The sequence below is a fragment of the Balaenoptera musculus genome, chromosome 7 (genome assembly GCF_009873245.2).
Source record: "Balaenoptera musculus isolate JJ_BM4_2016_0621 chromosome 7, mBalMus1.pri.v3, whole genome shotgun sequence".
Taxonomy (NCBI): Eukaryota; Metazoa; Chordata; class Mammalia; order Artiodactyla; family Balaenopteridae; genus Balaenoptera; species Balaenoptera musculus.
In genome coordinates this window covers 52,174,685-52,196,681 of record NC_045791.1, presented here as the reverse complement: position 1 = coordinate 52,196,681, position 21,997 = coordinate 52,174,685, and the positions used below count along the sequence as shown (strand labels likewise).

The following is a 21,997-nucleotide window of genomic DNA, read 5'->3' as shown; positions in this document are numbered from 1 at the left end:
ATCAAACCATCTTACATATTATGGAATGTATTTGGAAACAGAGAAGATTGGAAAACGGAAAAGTATTTTGTACTTACTCATCTGACATAATTTTTTTGCCAAACGGTAGTCTTGGCCCATTTCTGCTCTCAGGAACTGGAAAACATTCAGAAATTCTTCAGCTATGTAGTTTCACAGAGAATTTAAATGTCAATTATAAACTCCCTAGAAAATATTCCATTAATGATTAACTATTTTGCTTTTAACTTTTACTTGTTTTTCCAGGACTGAGTCTGTAATCAGGCAGTTAATGAGGACTATTTAAGGACTATTTAAGGCCACACAGAATAAGTATGATGCCTCTGCTTTGCTGCAGCCACACAGTGTACACACTACTGAACAATTTGAGAATACATAGGTTGATTCAACTGGCATAGACTCTGAAGACTTTAATCACTTTAATATCCCTTTGGTTCAGATACAGCTTTTATTTGTGAACTTAATCCATAATTACATGACAATACTTAGTAAAAAATGTAGATTTACAATTATGTATATTCAATATTTTCCAGTATTGATTGCCCTTATACCATCTAGTTTTGCTTTTACTATTTTTATTGTATTTTTTTAATTACAAAGTAATATTTGTATGCATATTTGTATGTATATTTTTGCAGGTAGGAAATTTAAATGCTAAATAAACACATTCTGTCCCCAATTAAATAGCATCTATATTTTTCCATTTAGAGATGTTTATTTTTAACATCTCCATGAACATTGTTTTAGTATTTTTTCCATAAATGAACACATATATATTTACAAAAACTAGGATTATTCAATAACTTTTAAAAAATACACCACATATCATGGTCATTTTCTCCCCATGGAATTAAATATTCTTGTATATTCTTTTACTTACTAAGGCTCCACAATTTACTGATCTTCTATTATTAGTTATTTAGACACCTTCCATTAAAAAAAGAAGCCTACACTCGGTTAATTGTTCTTGCTTGTGTGTCACATATTCTGAAACATTTGCAGGTACACTAGGTTTACTCTGCAAGAGATAGGGACATGAAGTAATATTAAAGAGTCTTTGGCTGGTTTTGATCTGCATATGAGTATTAAGAAACTGAGGCTGCAGAAAGAATCACTAGAATGAGCAGATGGAATACTCACTGGACCTCACACAGGGCTGAGAAGAACTCATGTTCTCTCCAGCCAGAGTGGAAGGTTCTTTTAATACAGAGAGCACTGGGAACAGTCCTCATAAGGGTATTGCCTTAGTAGTGTCCCTACACTATAAAGGTTGCCCTGGATCCTCCCAACAAAGTTAAAAAGCAAAACTCAAAAGGAGAAACCTATTTCCAAGTAACTCAACTGTCCCAGATCAAAGTCCAGCAACAAAAGTTTGTATCCAAGGACATAAAATTTACAACATCTAGGATTTGGTAAAAAATTACCAGGCATGCAAAGATGCAGGAAAATATGACCTATAGGCAGGAGAAAACTTAATCAATAGAAACTGACCTAGAGTTGACAGAGATGATAGCATTGCAGACAAACATGTTAAAATAGCCATTATAAATATATGCCATATGCTCAAGAGTAGAGAAAATCTGAACATGATGAGGCGAGAAATGATAGTTACAAAAATATTTAAAGAAACCTTCTAGAGATGATAAACAGGATACCTAAAATGAATATATATATATATATATATATATATAGGGCTAGGGAGGGAGAGGGAGAGAAGGAGGGAGATGGACTTAACAGCAGATTATAACTGCAAAGAAAAGATCATGAACTTGAACACAGAGCATTAGAAATTTCTAAAATAAAATACATTGAGGGACTTCCCTGGTGGTCCAGTGGTAAAGAATCTGCCTTCCAATGTAGGGGACATGGGTTCGATCCCTGGTTGTGGAACTATGATCCCACATGCTGTGGGGCAACTAAGCCTGCACACCACAACTAGAGAGCCCGCGTGCCACAACTAAGACCCAGTGTAGCCAAAAATAAATAAATATATACAAATTTTTTAAAATATATACAGAAAAACAGGAGACAAAGGGAACATCAGTGACTTTTGGGACAATATTGGGTGGTCTAACATATGTATAATTGTAGCCCAGATGAAGAGAGGGAGGGCGGAGATCAGAAAAAATATTTGAAGACTTAATTACTGAACATTTTCCAAACCTGGTGAAAACTATAAACTCATAGGTCCAAGAATCTCAATGAACAGAAGAAATAGGCCACATCAAGGCATATCATAATCAAATTGCCAAAAATAATACATATGAAAAAAATTTGGAAGATGGTAAAAAAGACATATACATGTAAATAAAAATAAGAATAACAGCAGACATCTTGTCTAAAGCTATGCAAAATGTGAGAAAATGGAGCAACCTTTCAAAGTACTAAAAAAACCTGCCCCCCCCCCTTAGAATCTCCAGCTATCAAATCCTTTAAAAATGAAGGTGAAATTAAGAATTTTCAGACAAACAAAAACTGAGAGAATTCATTTCCAGCAGAACTGCATTATAAGAAATAGTAAGGGAAGCTTTTCAGGTAAAAGGAAAATAATATCAGGTAGAAATTTGGATCTACACAGAGCTATGAAGAACACCAGAAATGTCTTCCAAAAAAAGATATTTTCCATTAAAAAAAGTCACTTTAAAAGATAGCTAACCATCTAAAACAAAAAGAACAATGTATTGTGGGGCTTATAACACATGTACAAGTAAAACATATGACAACAAAAATACAAAGGATGAGAAGGGGGAAATTAAAATATACTGTTATGAAGTTCTTATGATATACATGAAGTTGTGTAATATTAATTAAAGGTAGACTGTGACACCACAACAAGTGAGGTAAAACTGTTTTGTTCTCCATAGAATTATCAGCAAACGTTTATGTACAATTTTCGCATGTGACGTTTCAGGCTTCAATGCCTTTGCCAATGTTGTTTCCTATGCCAGGAACACCTCCTTGATATGTTTACCAGATGAATTCCTACACGTCCCTCTTCAAGTTTCTAAGATTCCATTCATGTCTCTTCCTCTAAAAATCCTTCCTTTACCCCCCGTTTCTCCTGCTTCTTTTCTCAATTAGTCACTTAATCCTCCCAGTTCCCAGAGAACTTTACAAACACCTCTACTAGCACATATTTCATTTTATTATAAATTGCATTATATACAAAATATGTGCCTGTTAGTTCTCAAGGGTAAGGTCATGTCTTTCTTATTTATCTCTAAATATCCCAAGTAACTAGCATGGTACCCAGTAAGTAGAAAGTTTTTCTTAAAGCAGTCTTTGAAGAGTTTTATGCCAAAACTTCTCTTATTCCTGCTTCTGCCTTTACCAGAATACTCTGAGTCACTTCTAGAATCTTCTCTCACCTCTACCCTGGTGAAAGTAGTAAGAAAGATGAGTAACGAGGTAAGCATCTGTGTGTGGGCAAGGATATTGTAACTATTTTTTTTAGTCTGCAAGACTATATACTATTCAGCTATTTTAATATTTTTAAGTTTCCTGAGATATAACATACGAGTAAAACTTACTTCTGTCATTAACTCTAATGGGGCATGAGTATCCTTATTAGGGTTACTGTCTTCCTCATTATCTTCATCACTGGTATCATCCTCACCATCATCATGTGTTGATTCAGACAACTTATCATCAGTATCCTCAGGGGAACATTCATTATTTTTCTCCTGCTCTGTAATGACTACATTTTTGCTCATTTCACCTAGAAAAGAATACATATAATTTAATCAATAAATATTGAAACGTATTCAAAAATTTAAAATGGTCACTCCTAAATTATAATGTAGCAAGTGTACATGTTTACTATATGCCCTCCTGTTCTGGATTTTTTTTCATGACTAAACATCACTGCAATAAATTTACCTGATTTCCATTTCCGAAAAAGGTAATAAAACTGCTAAGTGAAACAGGAAAAAACCCAAACCGATAATACTGAGCTGATGTTAGTGTTGTTTGGTGCTTGAAATTGTAATAAATGGAAAACGGTTTTGTTTATAAAGAATATAATAACTTCCAGAAAAAAGAAATTAATGCTATTCTATCCACAGAAATACTTTTCTTAAATTGTTCTTATAGGAATGCAAATGCAAAATAAAGAGCTTGGAAAGTAAAAGTAAGACTACAGAGGTTGAAAAGTAATTCTTCTTAGGCAAGTAGTCACTGCTTGGATACTTGAGAATAAAGTTCTCTCTCTCTCTGTACACACACACACACACACACACAAATTAGGAAGAGATACATGTGAAGTGTTCCAGATATAACCAGAAGTTACATAACATTATTAATGATTTTTCTTAATGTCAAGTCATAGTACCTATGACCAAACATAGATGACTGAAAAATAAAAAATAAGCACTACTCTGACTACCCATTCGGTGCCCAGCACTATGTTGAGCCCCAGGAACACAAAAATGAACAGTCATTGACCTCAGGGTGCTCACATTCTAACTAGGGAGTCAGAAACATAATGGATAATTATAAAACAGTATGGCAGAAAGTGATAAAGATGTGTACTAGGTACATGGGAGCCCAAAGGAGAGCCCCATCCTGGTCTGAGTGGATTAGTTTTTCCAAGGAGAGGGGACAGCATGAACCAGTGAAAAAAGAATGTGTGTGGAGCTACAAGCACTTTGTTGTTGCGTATGGGTCAAAGTTGAGGCTGAAATGGTGACAGATGTAGCCAGAGGGGTACAAGCTGGATAATGGAGTCTTGTGGGCCTTGGAGTTAGAACTTTATCCTAAGAATGAAGGATTTAAAAGTAGGGAAACAAAGTAGTCATGAAAGATTTAAGTAGGGAAACAAGTATGATCAATTCTGAATTTCTGAAGGAATACCTGGATACCAGGGTGGAAAGTGTATTTGAAGGCAGACAGAAAAAAAAAAAAAAAACAGCAGGGAGAGAGGTGGTCAGAGGTGTCTTTAAAAAGTCCAGGTGAAAGAGATGGCTGACAGGTCATTGTTAAAATAGGGATTGAGAGGAGGAGACATATTAGAGAAATATTTAAGAGGTAAAACCTCCATGGCACAAGCTATTGAAACATTTTCCAAATTTCAGTAATATACTATCTTCATCCATTTTACCACATGAGAGTATCACCTATACTATTTACTTAATTTTTTTTTAATTTACTTTTTTAACTTAGGAATTTTGCCAGATCATAACTATTATCATCCACAAAACTGATGGAGGTACTTATGAAAGTAAGATATAATAATCATAGCAAATATTATATGCCATTACTCTTCTGAATACTACATATATTAACTCATCTAATTCTCTCACCAGCTCAGTGAGGTGTGTACTATTTTTATCCCATTCATAGATGAAACTGAGAGACAGACAGGTTAAATAACTTGCCCAACTTCACACCACTAATTAGGGTAGATCTGGGAGTCAGTTTGGCTCTGGAGTCCATATTCTTAACCAGGTCTTATATTATTTTTTTCTAATACACATTAAAATATACTACTATTAAAGTAATTAAAAAAAATTTACCCTGTGTTTCCTAAAATTATCTCTTTGGGAAACACTATTGAGCTTGCCAAGTTTTTTGGCTCTACAGATGAATTTCACAGTTTCAACCTTAACTTGTGCTACATCATCCCCTTCTTGTAAGACTCTGAGTGTCTGGGAAGTCTTGAGATGTATTCTTTGACAGGAGTGTGGCCATGAGCTACTCTAAATAGTGTAGAAACACTGGTGTTAGAAAGAAGAAAATGAGGAAATCTAGGAAAGGTTGAGAGAAGACAATGTTAAGAAAAAGCAGGCCAAAAAAAGAAAAAGTTGGGAAAACTCCTCACTCGAAGCAAAAGGTACTATCTATCCTCAAAAGGGATAACAAGTCCTTCCAAGAGTGGGATGCCTGGGCTATTCAGTCTATCTACCTGTTTCCTTTACAGTCTCTGTCGGCTCATAACCACTCTAATCTTCCAATGTGTACCCAGCCTGTTCACCGACTCATCACACTGGTGTCATCAGGGATGGTCATAATAGGGAATTAAGAACTTTATGTGATGTCACAGGAACTCCTTCAATTCACAAACACTGAGTATCATGAGAGAGGTTTCCTGATCCCTAGATCTAAGGTAGTTCTCCCTCTTCCAGGTGCCATTTATTTATATTATAGCACCCATCCCAACCTGTCACTGTCTTATTTGTGTTTGTTTATTATTAGTGTTTAATAGTTGGCTATCTATGTGAACTCCATAAGGGCAAGGATCTTGGCCATTTGCTAACTATTATATCTACAGCTTCTAAACAAGTGCCTGGCACTCAGTAAACCATTGTTGAATGGACGGAACTTGTTAATGTTTTCACAGGTATTTCAAATCATTCTAAAATTGAATACCCTATCATTATCATTTTATGTAATGTATACCCATGGATCCCACCTGACTGCATATCAGAATCATCCGGTACCTGAGTTTGAAAAATTACTGATTCCCACAACCCGCTCCAGACCTACAAGTTGTCGACATCCCAAAGGTCCTAGAGAAGGAGGGCTGAATTAGAAGCTACAGTTACTCAAATAAAACTAATATTATTACCTGTGCTTTCTTTTAAGAAGGAAGATGACCATATCTTAGACTGTAGATTTGTTTCTATATATTTATTTTCAATACTCTTTGGAGATATTCTATTTTCGGTAAAATTCTTTAAAGAGACTTTACTTTCAATATTTTTTGAAGCGACTTCCTTACTAAATGTTAAAGTAGATAGTGAAAAAACACTTTTCTAGGTCACAATTCTGTTTAAGGTTCTATATGGGTTCATACAAACATTTAATATAAACACGCAATATAACACACCAACAATAAATAGCTAAAATGCAATATCTTCTTTGTGGAAAAGCATTAAAAATAAGTTTTACTAATGATTAAAATTCTATTTCTATTGGGCATTTGTCATTGTGTAATGATTCTTAGAATCTTTTCAGAGTTAACATAGAGCATATACGCAATCCATTACCTGAATGTTCCTGGCATATCATTGTGATATGATGGAATAAAACTATTTAAGGAATACTAGCCTTCAGGTTTCTTTTTTCTTTTTTTTTTTTAAGTTTGTAAGTCAGTTCTTACCATTGCTAAATGCTATGCTTGGGACTTCCCTGGTGGCGCAGTGGTTAAGGATCTGCCTGCCAATGCAGGGGACAAGGGTTCGATCCCTCGTCTGAAAAGATCCCACATGCTGCGGAGCACCTAAGCCCATACACCACAACTACTGAGCCTGTGCTCTAGAGCGCGCGAGCCACAACTACTGAGCCCGTGTGCCACAACTACTGAAGCCCGTGCACCTAGAGACCATGCTCCACAACGAGAAGCCACTGCAATGAGAAGCCTGCGCACCGCAACGAAGAGTAGGCCCCGCCTTGTCACAACTAGATAAAGCCCATGTGCAGCAACGAAGATCCAACACAGCAATAAATAAATAAATTTAAATTTAAAAAAATAAATGCTATGCTTATGGAGTCCAACACTAATATTAACCCCTGGTCATAATACAAAGTAGCCTGCTTTTTCATTAAATGGCTGAGATAAAAATGGGTTAATTTTCTCTTTTAGCCTTCAAGCCTGATACCTCATGTCAACAGATAACACACTGAGACAGAGGATTCTTGTGTGGTGCACTCTGTTTACAAAGACAGGCACCCATGTTGGCGGAAAAATAACCCCAAGTTCGTTTTTTGTATCTCCTTTAATGTGATTATTTTAATATGTCTCCTGTACTGAGTTTAAAAAATTCAACTTCTAGTTTTCATGGAAAGATATAAAAAGATGTAAAGTGTTATTATTTTTTCCCCTAAGTTATGGTAGCTCTGTTTTATCCCTATTGAAATGTGAATCTAGAACATTAGTAGTGAAGTTAGTGATTTGCACAGTGCTTTAGCAAATATGCTGAACAGCTTGTTATATTCTTAATACCATGGGAGGGAATGAAATCTTCACCTCCCCAGTATATGCAGCTAAAGCAAAACCCCACTCTGTTGATGAAAAATACAAAGCAAAGATGATTTACATTTGTTCTACCTCTGCCCTCCTTGATTTTCTAATTGTGAAAGAGCGCATCCAAGAAGAAACCCTACACATGAAAAGTTGAGAAGTCACTTAAGTATTCAGTTTCTAGCATGGTGAGAGTCCTATTATGCCAAAGGTCACCACAAGTAATTACTAGAATTCATATACTCTAATATCTAATCTAGATAAAAGGAGGATTTCACTGCCTTTTCCCAGCCACGAATTACAGTGTTTCATTGAATCTAAGATACCATTTTTTCTTCCTCTTTTTTTTTTTTAAATTGAACTATAGTTGATTTACAATGTTGTGTTAGTTTCAGGTGTACAGCAAAGTGATTCAGATACATATATATATACACACACACACATATATGTATCTTTTTCAGATTCTTTTCCTTTATAGGTTATTATAAGATACTGAATATAGTTCCCTGTGCTATACAGTAGGACCTTGTTGTTTATCTATTTTATATATAGTAGTGTGTATCTGTTAATTCCATATTCCTAATTTATCCCTCCCCACTTTTCCCCTTTGGTAATCATAAATTTGTTTTCTAGGTTTGTGAGTCTGTTTCTGTCTTGTAAATAAGTTTATTTGTATTATTTTTTAGATTCCACATATAAGTGATGTCATATAATATTTGTCTTTCTCTGTCTGACTTATTCACTTAGTATGATAATCTCTAGGTCCATCCAAAGATATCACCTATTTATTATAAGACATACTGTTATTAAGAAAGAAAAAGCAGTGTCAAGTAGAGATGTTAAAATATGCATGCTTCAGAATCTATGAAATATGGTACTTATATATTCACTAAGTTATATCCCTAAAGAAGGGAATTTAGCTAGTCTAGTTCTGGATATTTGAATAATTTGAAATGCCTTTAATAATCTTAATGTCCTAACATGGAGGAAGCCAACATACTCAATGACCCGAAGATAAATAGGATATTACTATTTGAGAAGCAGTGAACATGCCATAAAAATACATATGAGAAGCGACCAAATCATCATTTTAACAGTAAAATGTGAATTCCTTTTCTGCTCACTTTCTGATATAAAGTCTATCTTGTGTACAGTCTCAAAGAAGCAGAGGACCAAACTCCAACCTGCTCTTCAACTATCATCTGTTGACTTCATTTGAGAAAGTGACATTATTTATGATAACAATGCTTCTAACCATTTAACAAAAATAGATAACCAGTATACTCTAAAATATGTTTTCTTTAAATACAATTACAATTGAGGAAAGATTCAAATTTTTACTTTGGAAGATGGGAAGTATTTACTTTAGTATCTACTAAGGTTAGAGAGTTAGTCAAGTTAGATATCCCACTGGACCGTATTTACACCAGAGGGTGGATAACCTAGGTTTTAGAATTAATTAGTATGTTAAGCACACTAGGCATATTTATGAAATGTCCCCAAATTTCTATTGGAATTAATAATTTTTTAAAGTTTATATTTTAAACTTTGTTTTAAAATGATTTACATTTATCAAACATGACGGACTTCCCTGGCAGTCCAGTGGTTAGGACTCCGCACTTCCACTGCAGGGGGCACGGGTTCGATCCCTGGTCAGGGAACTAAGATCCTTCATGCCACAAGGTGCGGTCAAAACAAAAACAAAAACAAAAACCCCAAAAAACCATGAGCATAAAAACAAAATTAATTAAAACTTACTTTTCTGAGACTGTCTTCGCTACATTTAGAGAGACTTGTGTTGGTGAGGTATAAAGTTTGCTTGCCAATGTTGGTCTGCATCTAAAGAGGCATTTACTTAAAGTGCAAAAATGGGAGTAAAAAATAATGTGTCATACATTTTAGAAAAAGATAAAATATACGATTATGGAATAACCGATAGATGCAATTTTTTCAAACTGCAAGAGTTGAGTGCTGTGGGTTTGCTTTACCCATTTTCCCCTCACATCTTTATGTGTACTTGACAGCTTGATGAAAAACCAACAGATCAAAGGTCCAAGATCTATAACACTTTGTCCAGCATTAAAGACATACTTTACTTTACTTTTACTGCTGAAAATAGTTTGTTAATTAAGTGCCATTTTTTGGGTAGACAAAATCTTTGACAGACAGGATCCATGAGGAAAAACGGAAATGAGTTATTTGGGCTTTGTGTACAGAGAAGTTTGAAACTCCTGGTTTATAAAGTTCACACACTCCTTGTGGCTCGGATTAGAATGAAGAATCAATCAGAAGATTAAGGCAAAGAACTGGTGGGGAAAGAAAATTTCTAGTTTTCCCTAATCCAACCTGGATAGGACCTTTTGGGAAATTCCCCTTGCCTGTCAGACTATGGAGCCAGAAGTGGGGTGGAGAGTGGAATGTAAAGCTATACTGAGAAAATCCATCAACTCTGTAGGTCAGTCACACTTCCTCAAGTAAAGGTCCCCCATGATTTTCTGTTTTCCTACTTGATCTTTTTTTTCCAGGACTGGCTCTGTTTACCTTCACCTCTGGGTGGAGTACCTGAGGTGACAAAGCCATGCACCTGTGAAGGTTACTGGCTACCTACCTATCCCTCTCTCCCCCACTCCAAACAACAACCAAACCAAACCCAAACCTAAACTCTTCTCTGCAAGTGAAGGGAACATGATCATACTGCCCTTGCAAAAAGCAGTTTGATAAACAGATGCAATTATTAATGAGATCAAGAGAACAGGCCGTCACTCTGCTTTTCTATTTCGGCCCAGACTGCATTTGATTTACCCTCTGGGTTTTAACTACCTCAGGATGTGGGTTACCCCTTGCTCCAGTTCCAACACTGCTTATCACAGCCTATGAACATCGGGGTTCATAGACATGATAGAATTTATTTTCACTGATGACTACTAACTCCCATTAGTATTACTGAAAGTTATATCCTATTTCCCTCAAAGACTACTAAAATTTTTCTCAGATTTTTAATTTAAAGATATTCAACCATGTAATAGGATATATAATAAATAATTACATCCAGATTAATATACTTAATGGGGCATTTATTTTTTTCTGGTTGTCTATAACATTTAATCTGAAATAAGCACAGATTCTCTGTCATTGATCTGTAATACATTACCTTCTCTTTAGTATAAAAATACATCTTTACTATATAATTTACAACAAAAGTCAAGGTGGACCCTAATTTTAATTTTTAGCTTTGACAGTATGAAAACTGGAATATATGTTGCATAAGGTATAATTTTTCCCAGCCAATAATATTCAGAATAATTCAAAATAGTATCAATTTGAATAGAATCCCACTAGAATGGCACCTACCAATTTATCAATAATTGATCCCCATGAATGTGTTTTACAATCAACTTTCAAAGTGTAATTTTTCATGGAATAAATAATTGAAGTTTTTTCAGGGGAGAGGAGACGATCATAGCAGGAAGGGCTCTGATGAATTATCAGAATCAGTGCCTTGAACAAAGCAGGTACTTAATATTTAGCTACCAAATTGAAACCGGGCTATGATTCTTTTTTAATATCAATCTCTTCAACTAGTTGGGGTGATTATTTTCCTAATTTAGTAGTAATGGTTCTTCTCATAGTAAACAAAGAGTCTGTTTGATTTTAAGGTAAGTATTCCTTTAAAATGATATTCTCAAAGAAGAGAGCAAGTATCAAAGTGAAACAGGAATGAGCGATGAAAGTTATATAAGTAAAATACAGAATACTTGGTGTTTAAGCATTTAAAAAGTAGGTTTGAATATTATCTATACCCCTACATTTTTATCAAAATTCAGTTCTCATTTTAAATGTCCTCTTATCTAAGTAACAATTGCTTTGACTGAAGCAAAAGCTAAGTGCTAATCCATACATTTCTGGCCTTTCAAATTTAATTGGGTGACAAATGATTGCATTATCTAGTTCTAATTGCTTAAAAGGCATGTGATAGATCAGATGCACAACCAGAGACATCTTCTTACTCTAACATTGCTTCATTTGGTTCAATCATCACTTTTTCCGAAAGAGAAGAAAAAAATCAACCCAGTATTTTATCAGTAGTGATGTGCTTAATAGAAATTCCTGACTGGCAAATATTTAGGCATTGTTTGAGTGACAGACAGTATAATAAAGGATTTAATTGCTAAGTCTTTCAACCACACTCAACCATCCCTGTAGACTATCTTCTTAATATTTAGGACAAAAGGGTGGTCAAACATATTCTTTTTAAGTAATAAATCATTTACCCTTTGGATCAAACACTAGCAATCGGCCATTCTGTCCTTATTTTGGTGCCTAAAAGAGAAGCAGAAATAAAAACTAGCATTATCAGTATTATTTTAGTTTGAGGTATTTGAAATAATTTATTCATAACCTTTATATGAACATTTCTATTATCTAGGCTAAAATGTAATTTTATACTAAAGCCAATTATTCCAAAACTACATAAACTGATGGTAAAATAGAACTAAAGCATCCTAAAAACTAGTTTATATACTCTTACCTTTACAGCTTCTGTCTTGTCTAGATGATTCCTGCAAAAAACCAAAATATTTACTGCTTTAAACACTTGTATAAATTTAGAATATAAATAAAATAGAATGCAGAAGTCGGTCTGTCAGCAGGGTAGTAAGCATGTATTTTGGTTTTGTTTTTAGTAGCATTACTTTCATCCTAAGTGAAAAACATCATTCTTCTGGTTTATGAAATTAGATTTTTAAAAAGCCTAGAGAAATTAATGCTTCCCCTTTTCCCCATTTCACCTTGGAGTTTACATAAAAAGAGCTATAGGAAAAATTTTGCATGTTAGAAAAGTGATGTATTAAATTAGCCTCTAATTCTCTGTTACCTTTTTGGGTTTATGTAACTTGGACCCTAGATCTGGATCCAAATACAATACAGCAGGTTGAGGTGCCCCTTTCCTACTGAGCTGACCCCCAGAAACCATAAATTCAGTGTGGCGCATGTTTACAACACTGCTTTTGCCTCCACTTTAACAAAGCAAAACGACACATAAACCAAACTACCTGCCACATTCCAGTTCATCCGTGTTATGAAAAACACCTTTACAGAGTGTATATTAGCCAGAACTAGAAGTTTTTCCATATTTCAAGATACAGTATTTTAAATATTATTTCAATAAATGCATTTAGAAATTAACCTTTGATTTTCTCCAAAGATGCATTTAAAAATATAATTCTTACCTTATAAGTTCCTTTATGAGTTTATTAATACTTACAATGTTTTCTCTTTGAATGTGTACCTTTTTAAAGTTAGTCTATATAGACTGATTTTCCTATAACTTAGCCCTTTATATACCTGGATAAATTTCATTCTAATTGTAAAGAGAAAAATCAACTTTTAAGGGTTTTTTTTTTAATGTATGAGAGATGCCACACTTAAATTTTTCATAAGTAATAATTCACTTGCCTCTCCTCCCCTAACACTTGTCCCCATATCCCAAGCCAGGCTTTAAAAATTATAAATAGTAATACCTAGGGATTTCTGGAATATAAAATTCAGGACCAAAATTGTAGACAATAAAAGAGAAGCTTCATTTATTTGCATTAAGTTTTTCTCTTTTTAAATGTGTCTCCCTCACACTGATTTGCACTCTGGAATAAAGCAGTAGTGCACAAACTTTTGCCGTAGGCTTTGTTTTCTGGGGAACCCTGCTCAAGCCAGACATTATATATGTATTAATTTGATTATCCCTCTGAGAAGCTCACAGAGAGCTAAAGTCCATCAGAAAAGCAAGGCATCTTTTTGGGAAAAACAGCTGTAGAAGACCAAACTCTAGGATAAATAAAAGATTTTACTTCTGATTCTCTACAGCAGTGGAGCTCAGAAGCCAAAACAATGCAATAATGAACCAAATAAGATCTTAACAGAAGAAATCTAAGATGGCCTCTCCTGAGAGGTACTTACATACCACAGATGCCCACATTCTGTGGGTACCCATACGTCTGGGTCTCCCCTTTATATTTAGAGATTTCCTTTCCTTTCTAGCTCTAGGGTCTTTATGGATTGCTACATTCTACCCTTCACCTGGATGAAACATCAGTGCATAAAATTCTCCTCCCATTTTCACCTGGTAAAGAAAAACCTAGGATGAACAGATCCCAGCCCTTGATGGAAACCCAGTCTCTGCTAGGTCTAGCTTTATCATTACCTAGGAAATGTTCATTCAATCTCCTTTCATAAAATTGAATTCTTTGGGAGGCAGTACGGAGTAATACTCAAGAGCTGGGGCTCTTCAGAAATAAACCCACACACCTAAGGTAAATTAGTCTACGACAAAGGAGGCAAGAATATATTATGGAGAAGAGACAGTCTCTTCAGCAAGTGGTGTTGGGAAAGCTGGAGAGCTGCATGTAAATCAATGACAATAGAACACTCCCTCACACCATATACAAAAATAAACTCAAACTGGTTTAAAGACCTAAATTTAAGACATGACACCAAAAACTCCTGAAAGAGAACATAGGCAAAATATTCTCAGACATAAATCATAGCAGTGTTTTCTAAGGTCAGTCTCCCAAGGCAAAAGAAATAAAAGCAAAAATAAACAAATGGGACCTAATCAAACTTAAAAGCTTTTGCACAGCAAAGGAAATCATAAACAAAACAAAAAGACAACCTATGGAATGGGAGAAAATATTTGCAAACAATGCAACCAACAAGGGATTAATTTCCAAAATATACGACAGCTTGTACAACTCAATATTAAAAAAAACCAAACAACCTGTGAATTCCCTGGTGGTCCAGTGGTTAGGACTCTGCACTCTCACTGCTGAGGGCCTGGGTTCAATCCCTGGTCGGGGAACTAAGATCCCACAATCTGTGAGGCATGGCCCAAAAACAAAAACAAAAACAAACAACCAACCCAATCCAAAAATGAGTGGAAGACCTAAATAGACATTTCTCCAAAGAAGACATACAGATGGCCAACGGGCACATGAAAAGCTGCTCAGCATCACTAATTATTAGAGAAATGCAAGTCACAACCACAATGAGGTATCACCTCACACTGGTCAGAATGGCTATCATGAAAAAGTCTACAAATAATAAATGCTGGAGAGGGTGTGGAGAAAAGGGGACTCTCCTACACTGTTGGTGGGAATGTAAGTTGGTGCAGGCACTATGTAAAACAGTATGGAGGTTCCTTAAAAAAACTATAAATAGAGTTACCATATGATCCAGCAATCCCACTCCTGGGCATATATCCAGAGAAAACCATAATTCAAAAAAGATACATGCACCCCAATGTTCATAGCAGCACTATTTACAATAGCCAAGACGTGGAAACAGCCTAAATGTCCATCAACAGATGAATGGATAAAGAAGATGTGGTATATATATATTATATATATATATGTATATTTACATATAATATATATATAACATATATATATAATATTCCATCATATATATATGATGGGATACTATTACTCAGCCATAAAAAAGAATGAAATAATGCCATTTGAAGCAACATGGATGGACCTAGAGATAATCATACTAAGTGAAGTCAGTCAGAGAAAGACAAACATCATATGATATCACTTATATGTGGAATCTAAAAACATGATATTAAGTGAACTCATTTACAAAACAGAAACAGACTCACAGATACAGAAAACAAATTTATGGTTATCAAAGGGGAAAGTAGGGAAAGGAATAAATTAGGAGTTTGGGATTAGCAGATACAAACTACTATATATAAAATAGAAAAACAATAAGATCCTACTCTATAGCATAGGGAACTACATTCAGTAACTTGTAATAAGCCATAATGGAAAATAATATGAAAAAGATACATATATATACACATATATATATATTTGAATCACTTTGCTGTACACCAGAAACTAACACAACATTGTAAATCAACTATATTTCAATTAAAAAAAAAAAAAAGAGCTGTGCTCTTGAGTAAAGACACTGGGTTCACGTCCCAGTTCTGCCACTTCCCATGTAAGCTTGGGTAAGTTAATTTCTGTAGGCCTCAGTTCCTCTGTCTGTAAATCAGGGATCACAATGGTGCCAACTTCATTGGATCCTTATAAGGACTAAATAGATTAAATAGGATGATCTGGGTAAAGAGTTTAGCACAGTGCCCGGCACATAGGAGGGACATGGTAGAAACAACTTGATGTTTTATCCAAACGAAAAACTGGGGCCCTATGGGGCTGATTAAGATTGCTTAGGGAAACAAAAAGGAGGCTTTACTGTGATTGAGACAAGCAGACTAGCTCTAAGGACTTTTAATTAATTAATTAATCACATAAGCCCTAAAGTAATGATACTTGCTTAGAAAGATCACTGACTCCAGGGGAAAAGGAGAGTAATTGAGAACACAGGTAAAGTTAAAGCAGAGACTGATAATTGGTCAGAAAAAGGTATGGCCATTGCACAACTATGTATTTTTCAAATGAGTATTAATAGCAAAAAATCTCTCTGAAAGGAAATGTTTTCATAAAGGAAACTGATAATATTGGTTGACTGGGGAGGAAATAGAGATAGCTGCAGGACTGGGGTGGGAGAGAGTTTTTTTTACTTTACGTCCATTGTACCTCTTGAACTTCAATAAAATAAATGTATTATCTATTAAAAAATACGATGTAAAATTTGCAATACTGTTTGTATCCACCTCTTTGTTTATCCACCTCTTACAGGCACGTGAGCTGTTATGTTGGCCTTGTGCTACTTCAATTCTCTCCTCCACCCAGTGGTACCTGTTCAAATTGGAGTCATGGTTTCCAGAAAGAACAGTATGTAAGTGCATACCTTGTAGATTCATAACTACTGATTATGGTTAATGTTAACATCACAACATTCATTTAATCAGCACTTCGACTCTACCAAATACACCCTCTGCCTTTTGGAACATGGGCAGACTCTCCTGATGTCTTTCAACAATCCGGGTGGTAATAGGAACAACACAGTTAGGTAACTCCTAACTTTCATGTAGTATTCAATGTCTATTTAAAACAAACGTTTGATGAGCACTTACTATGTATCAGATATGTCTGTGATAAGCTCTGGGGATACAAGAGAAGCTCAGAATTTTATAGGGGAAACAAAGTACTAACTTCCTATATATATATGGGACAGACCAAGCTTCAAAGTAATATACTAAATGCTTCCCTCTAGGGGCTCCAATGTAATTTTCCATAATGCCCAAACAGGATCAGTCAAATCCCTTCTTTTTTGAGCTCATGGACTGGAGATACCCAAGGAGAGTCAGAAGGCATTGGAGGCGGAATTGGAAAGATAGAGGGAGAGAGTCCAGTCAACAGAACTGTCTCTGAACAAGCTTCAAGTTCCAGAATCCAGTTCTGAGGCCTATTCTCTGGGTTTGCTATATTCCCCCATGTATTGTAATTTCTACAAATATCCCTAGAATAAGGCATTGTCTGCCTATAGCTCATCCCCCCTTATGTGGTTGACAGATCAAGCCCCCCTGAACACAAGAGCAGTGCTGTCCTAGCACAGACCCATCATGGTAATTCATAAGCTAACACAGTGACTGAACCAAGGATTGAGCCTGTGTTCCAAACTAAGTTCACCACACCTTTTTCTGAGGCTTTTCCAAGTGGAACTGTCACAAAGGTAAGAGAATATGAGAGTAGAGCTTTCAACTGCCATGGTTCTAGGTTTCAGGAAGAAAGTGGCCTGAGTGAAGCAGAATATACAAAAGAATCAGAGATGAGAGATGAAGAGATGAGGTAGAGAGAAGGACAGGGACAGAGGAGGGGTGGAGTGTGTGTGGGGGGCAGAGACAGACAGACACAGACACATTCCTGATGGTATTTGAGTTTCCAGATCAACCTCTGCCTTTACCATGGGCCAACTGATTTCTCTATTTGCCAAAACAAGCTGGAGTTTTGTCATCTGAAACCAAGAGACCTTGACTAATACAGCTCCTACTCCTTGAAACCAAAAGAAGCTAACATACCTGCTGTCATGTAATAAGAGCTACAACACTATAATTAACATAGACCATGGGAGCACAGAGTGAGAAGTGATCAATTCTACCTGCAACGGGGCAAGACTGAGTCAGGCTTCACAATGAAGGTGGCATTTATTTAACCAAGTCAAGATCAAGTCAGTAGATGGGAAGAGTACTCCTGCCGTGTGTTAGAGAATGGCAGTAGATGTAGCCTGTCCTGGTGGTAAGTCATTCCACCACTCTGTAGTTATCTGTCTACATACTGCTTATGTGCATTTCCTTGATAGATCCTTTTCCTTTACCTGCTTCTTGTATGTGGGATCAAATTTTAAAAGTTATTACCATGTGCTAAATATTTTAACCAGTAGGCAATGGAAAGCAAACGAGGCTCTGAATAACAATCATATGATTAGATCTATCTTAGAAAAGAAATTCTGTGGAGGGTAAACCCGAGAGAGAATGGGAGTTGGAGAGACCAGTTAAGAGGCTATTACAACAGCCCAGAGCAGGGGCTTGCAAACTATCACCTATGGGCCAAATATGACTCTCTGCCTACCTTTATAAATGAAACTTATGGGAACACAGACATGCTCTTTGTTTGTACGTTGTCATGGGAGCTTTCAAGCTACAGTGGCAGACTTGAAAAGTTTCGACAAAGACTGTATGGCCTGCAAAGCCTAAAATACTTATTATTTGGTCCTTTACAGAAAAAGTCTGTCAAACTCTAGTCTAGGGAGAAATGATGATGCACAAGGCCAGGAAGGTACACTTGGAACAAAAAGAGAGGTGAAACTGAGACTCAGTGGACATAGAAGTGAGGGAGAACAAAAGAGTTTGATGGTTCCAGCTTGGATGACCAGGATAAGGACCAGAAGAGCACATTCTGGGGGATAATGAGTTTGTTTTCGGAAATTCTGAGTTGAAGGTGCCTGTAGGTCATCTGAAATCAAGTGTTCTATTGAAAAGAGAGTTAGAACTCAAGAGAAAAGATGATGTATGGGATAGCTGTGAGACAGTGGGGATGGATGGCATGGCCTATGTAGAATAAGAAAAGGCCAAGCATAGAATCCTGGTAGAGGAAAAGAATCCGTTAAGGAAATGCACATATACAATATGTGCATTTCCTTGCACAGAGAGGTGGAATGAATGCACCACCAGGCCAGAAGTTTCTGGAGAGCCGAAACTGGCTGTTACCCATGAGTGTGGGTGCTACACCACTTTAAAGGTACTCAGATATTCACTGATTGAATAAAACCATTGGAATGATGTAAAGTAATTTAATTGGCTTTAGAATGCTCTTATAATTTTAAAAAAAGGCCCATAGAATTGGGAGGGATAATTCTAAGAAAAGAGCTATGGAAAAGCAGATATAGATTTATTTTAAGAAAAGAAGTACTGAAAGCCTTACATAGAAAGATGGGTAGTATTAATCAGAAGATGAGTGTATTTAGATATTAGATAAGTATAAAAATGTACATGACAAAATGATTTGAAAAGGCATAATTATGTGATTACATATGTTTGAAAAATTCTGTGTATTATGTAAATAAAAATGTACTTTGGGGTTCAGGTCACAGAAGGGTGGGGGGTCATCATGGGCTCATTTCTAAAAGAAAGGTCTTGCTTCTTAGCTTCTTAGCTGTGTGAGCCTGGACTCTTGGTTGCAAGTTACAGAAACCATGCTCAAGGTAGCTCAGGCACAAAAAGGGAAGCCCTGGCTCATAGAATCCATGAGTTGAATACCCAAGCTGCGTGGAAGTCAGGACACAGTGGCTACAGCTGTGTTCAAGGAGAGGGTGGGGCTTAGGTGGGGGCGGGGCTTAGGTGGGGGCTTTCCCTTGTTCACCTTCGCTTCTCCCCACCTGGGTCTCATCCTTCTCTCTCACTGCAGACAGATTTTCCATAAGTAATGCAAAACATGGCTCCCAGCAATTCTTAATTTTTATGTGATACGGCTCTAGCTTTTAAGGAAAAATTGCCTCTCTCAACAACCAAAACCCCAGGGAAGAGGGGTTAGTTAGTTCAGCTAGTTTTTTTGGCTACAAAGAACAGATAAATTCAAGCCATTAAAAAAAAAAAAAATCTCTAGTACCTAATGCACTCCATGTCACACAAACTGGTGCTCAATAAATATCTGTTAAATGAATGGAACAGGAAGGAAGGCAACAAGAAATCAAAGGGAAAATAACATATTAAACTAGAGTTTTGCTGTCCAACATGGTAGCCACATGCCAAATGTGGCAATTGAGCACTTGAAACATGATTAGTTCAATTTGAGGTATGCACACCAGATTATAAAGACTTGGTACCAAAAAAAGAATGTAAAACATCTCATATCCCCACTCTTCAGGTAAGTGTTCACTAACCAGCACCCAATAGGGCCAAATAGGTTTTATTTGGATTGTATAAAGCTTCAGAAAACCGATTTATAAAATGAGTTACCAATATTTAAAATTCAGATTTCAAAAAATTCTCATTTTAGGTTTCTCTTATAATACTGATATTTTTTTTCATCTCACATGTGCAATTATTTTATCCTTTTGTGCTATTTGTTTTTATAAGCTACCTTTTATTCTAATAGGCAAAGAATGATTTAATAAGTAGGCAGCTACATGCTCAGGGCCTGAAATTGTGGTGAGAAGGAGAGACAGAGATGATTAAGCACCATCCTCCATCCTAGAGGAGCTTAGTGGGGAAACATAATAGGACAGGCAGAGGGCAATATTTCATTATATAGTCTCAAATGTGTATAAAATGGTTTCAGTGATCATCTATCAGTTACAGTCATAATTAAAACTGACTACCTGTAAATTTTATATATTTCTTTTACAGCATAATATAGTGCAAGGAGCTCAGACTCTGGAGTCTGACTGCCTATGTTCAAATCCCAGCAAATTGTGTGATCTTGAGCAAGTTCCTTAATCCCTCTATGATTCACTTTCCTCAAGTGTAAAATGAGGATAAAAATACTAATAGGGACAGAGTGATTAAATAGGGACAGAGTGATTAAATAGTTAATCCCCCTAGGGGACTGCAAGTAAAGAAAAAAGTATGGGAGACCCCTGTAAGTTAATGATCACTCAAGAAGGCAGGTTTGCTTAGCAACAAAACCATGCAACAGAAGCATGAGACAAGCCCCAAAACAATAAAACAATAGTGGAATGAGACCCACATCCTGCCCAGTGAACTCAGTAAGTTAATGATTCTTAGGACACACTCTTCTGCGTGCATAAAAAACAAACATATAAGGAAAAGGTGACATTATACTGAAACTTGAGATGATTTACCATATTTTAGTATATGTTACCACCTTTTTGCTCATTTCCATTGCACCATGAGAGTCTCAGTTTGACCATGTAGGGATAAGAAAACTCTCCCGCCCAACGTGGAGGAGGAACTGATGATGGAAGCGTGATGTCTACTCAAGAATGAGGAAGAAGGGGGGCTCCCCCTCTCCCACTTTTCCTTTGATTATAAAACTGTAGCTCACTTAGTTCTGGGCACAGCACCCTCTTGCCTGCCCTCCTGTAAGCCTCACAGGCGTCCTGTTCTAATAAATCACTTCTTATCTATCACTTTGCCTCTTGCTAAATTCTTTCTTCATGGAGACAAAGCACAAGAGCTCCTTGGAGCCCCCCCAAACGCCACCTAGTGGTTTCAATACTACCTGCCTTACAGAGTTACTGTGAGGGTTAATATAAATAGCTAATAATAAATAACAGTAGCACCTATCTCCTACTACAATGATAATCACTCCAACTCTTCCTCTTCCTATTACTATTGTTATTATTACCTACAGCCTAGCAAGGACAGTGCAGAAGCTGAACCCTGACTAAGGAAGTCCGTTCTAAGTGCACAATTGGGCCTGGCTTGGGCAATGAAGGGGGAGAAAATATTGAAGACTGAGCTCAAATGGTGGTGCTGAATGTGTGTGGTGGTGGGGTAGGAAGCTCTGGAATTCTGGAGTGGTGCAGTGGAATCCGACAAAGGTGTTGGAATTCAGCTCTGGTAAACTCTTAACACTTAAAGAGCAGTGCTACTGT

The 21,997-nt window shown here is 36.2% G+C and overlaps 1 protein-coding gene across 4 annotated transcripts in view; it reads right to left on the bottom strand.

Moving 5' to 3' along the window:
• The window catches only part of ERICH2 (glutamate rich 2), a 30,318-nt gene that overhangs the window by 7,181 nt on the left and 1,140 nt on the right, over nucleotides 1-21,997 (bottom strand). For 3 of the 4 annotated variants that reach the window (XM_036858151.1, XM_036858153.1, XM_036858154.1), the window contains exons 2-5: nucleotides 12,507-12,537; nucleotides 12,250-12,298; nucleotides 3,549-3,736; nucleotides 78-135 (exon numbers count right to left, since the gene is read on the bottom strand). In XM_036858151.1, coding sequence (XP_036714046.1) covers nucleotides 78-135; nucleotides 3,549-3,731 — 241 coding nt within the window. In that variant the 5' untranslated portion in view covers nucleotides 3,732-3,736; nucleotides 12,250-12,298; nucleotides 12,507-12,537. Of the gene's footprint in view, nucleotides 1-77; nucleotides 136-3,548; nucleotides 3,737-9,736; nucleotides 9,833-12,249; nucleotides 12,299-12,506; nucleotides 12,538-21,997 lie in introns of all 4 variants that reach the window. The other variant, XM_036858152.1, reaches the window with a different exon arrangement.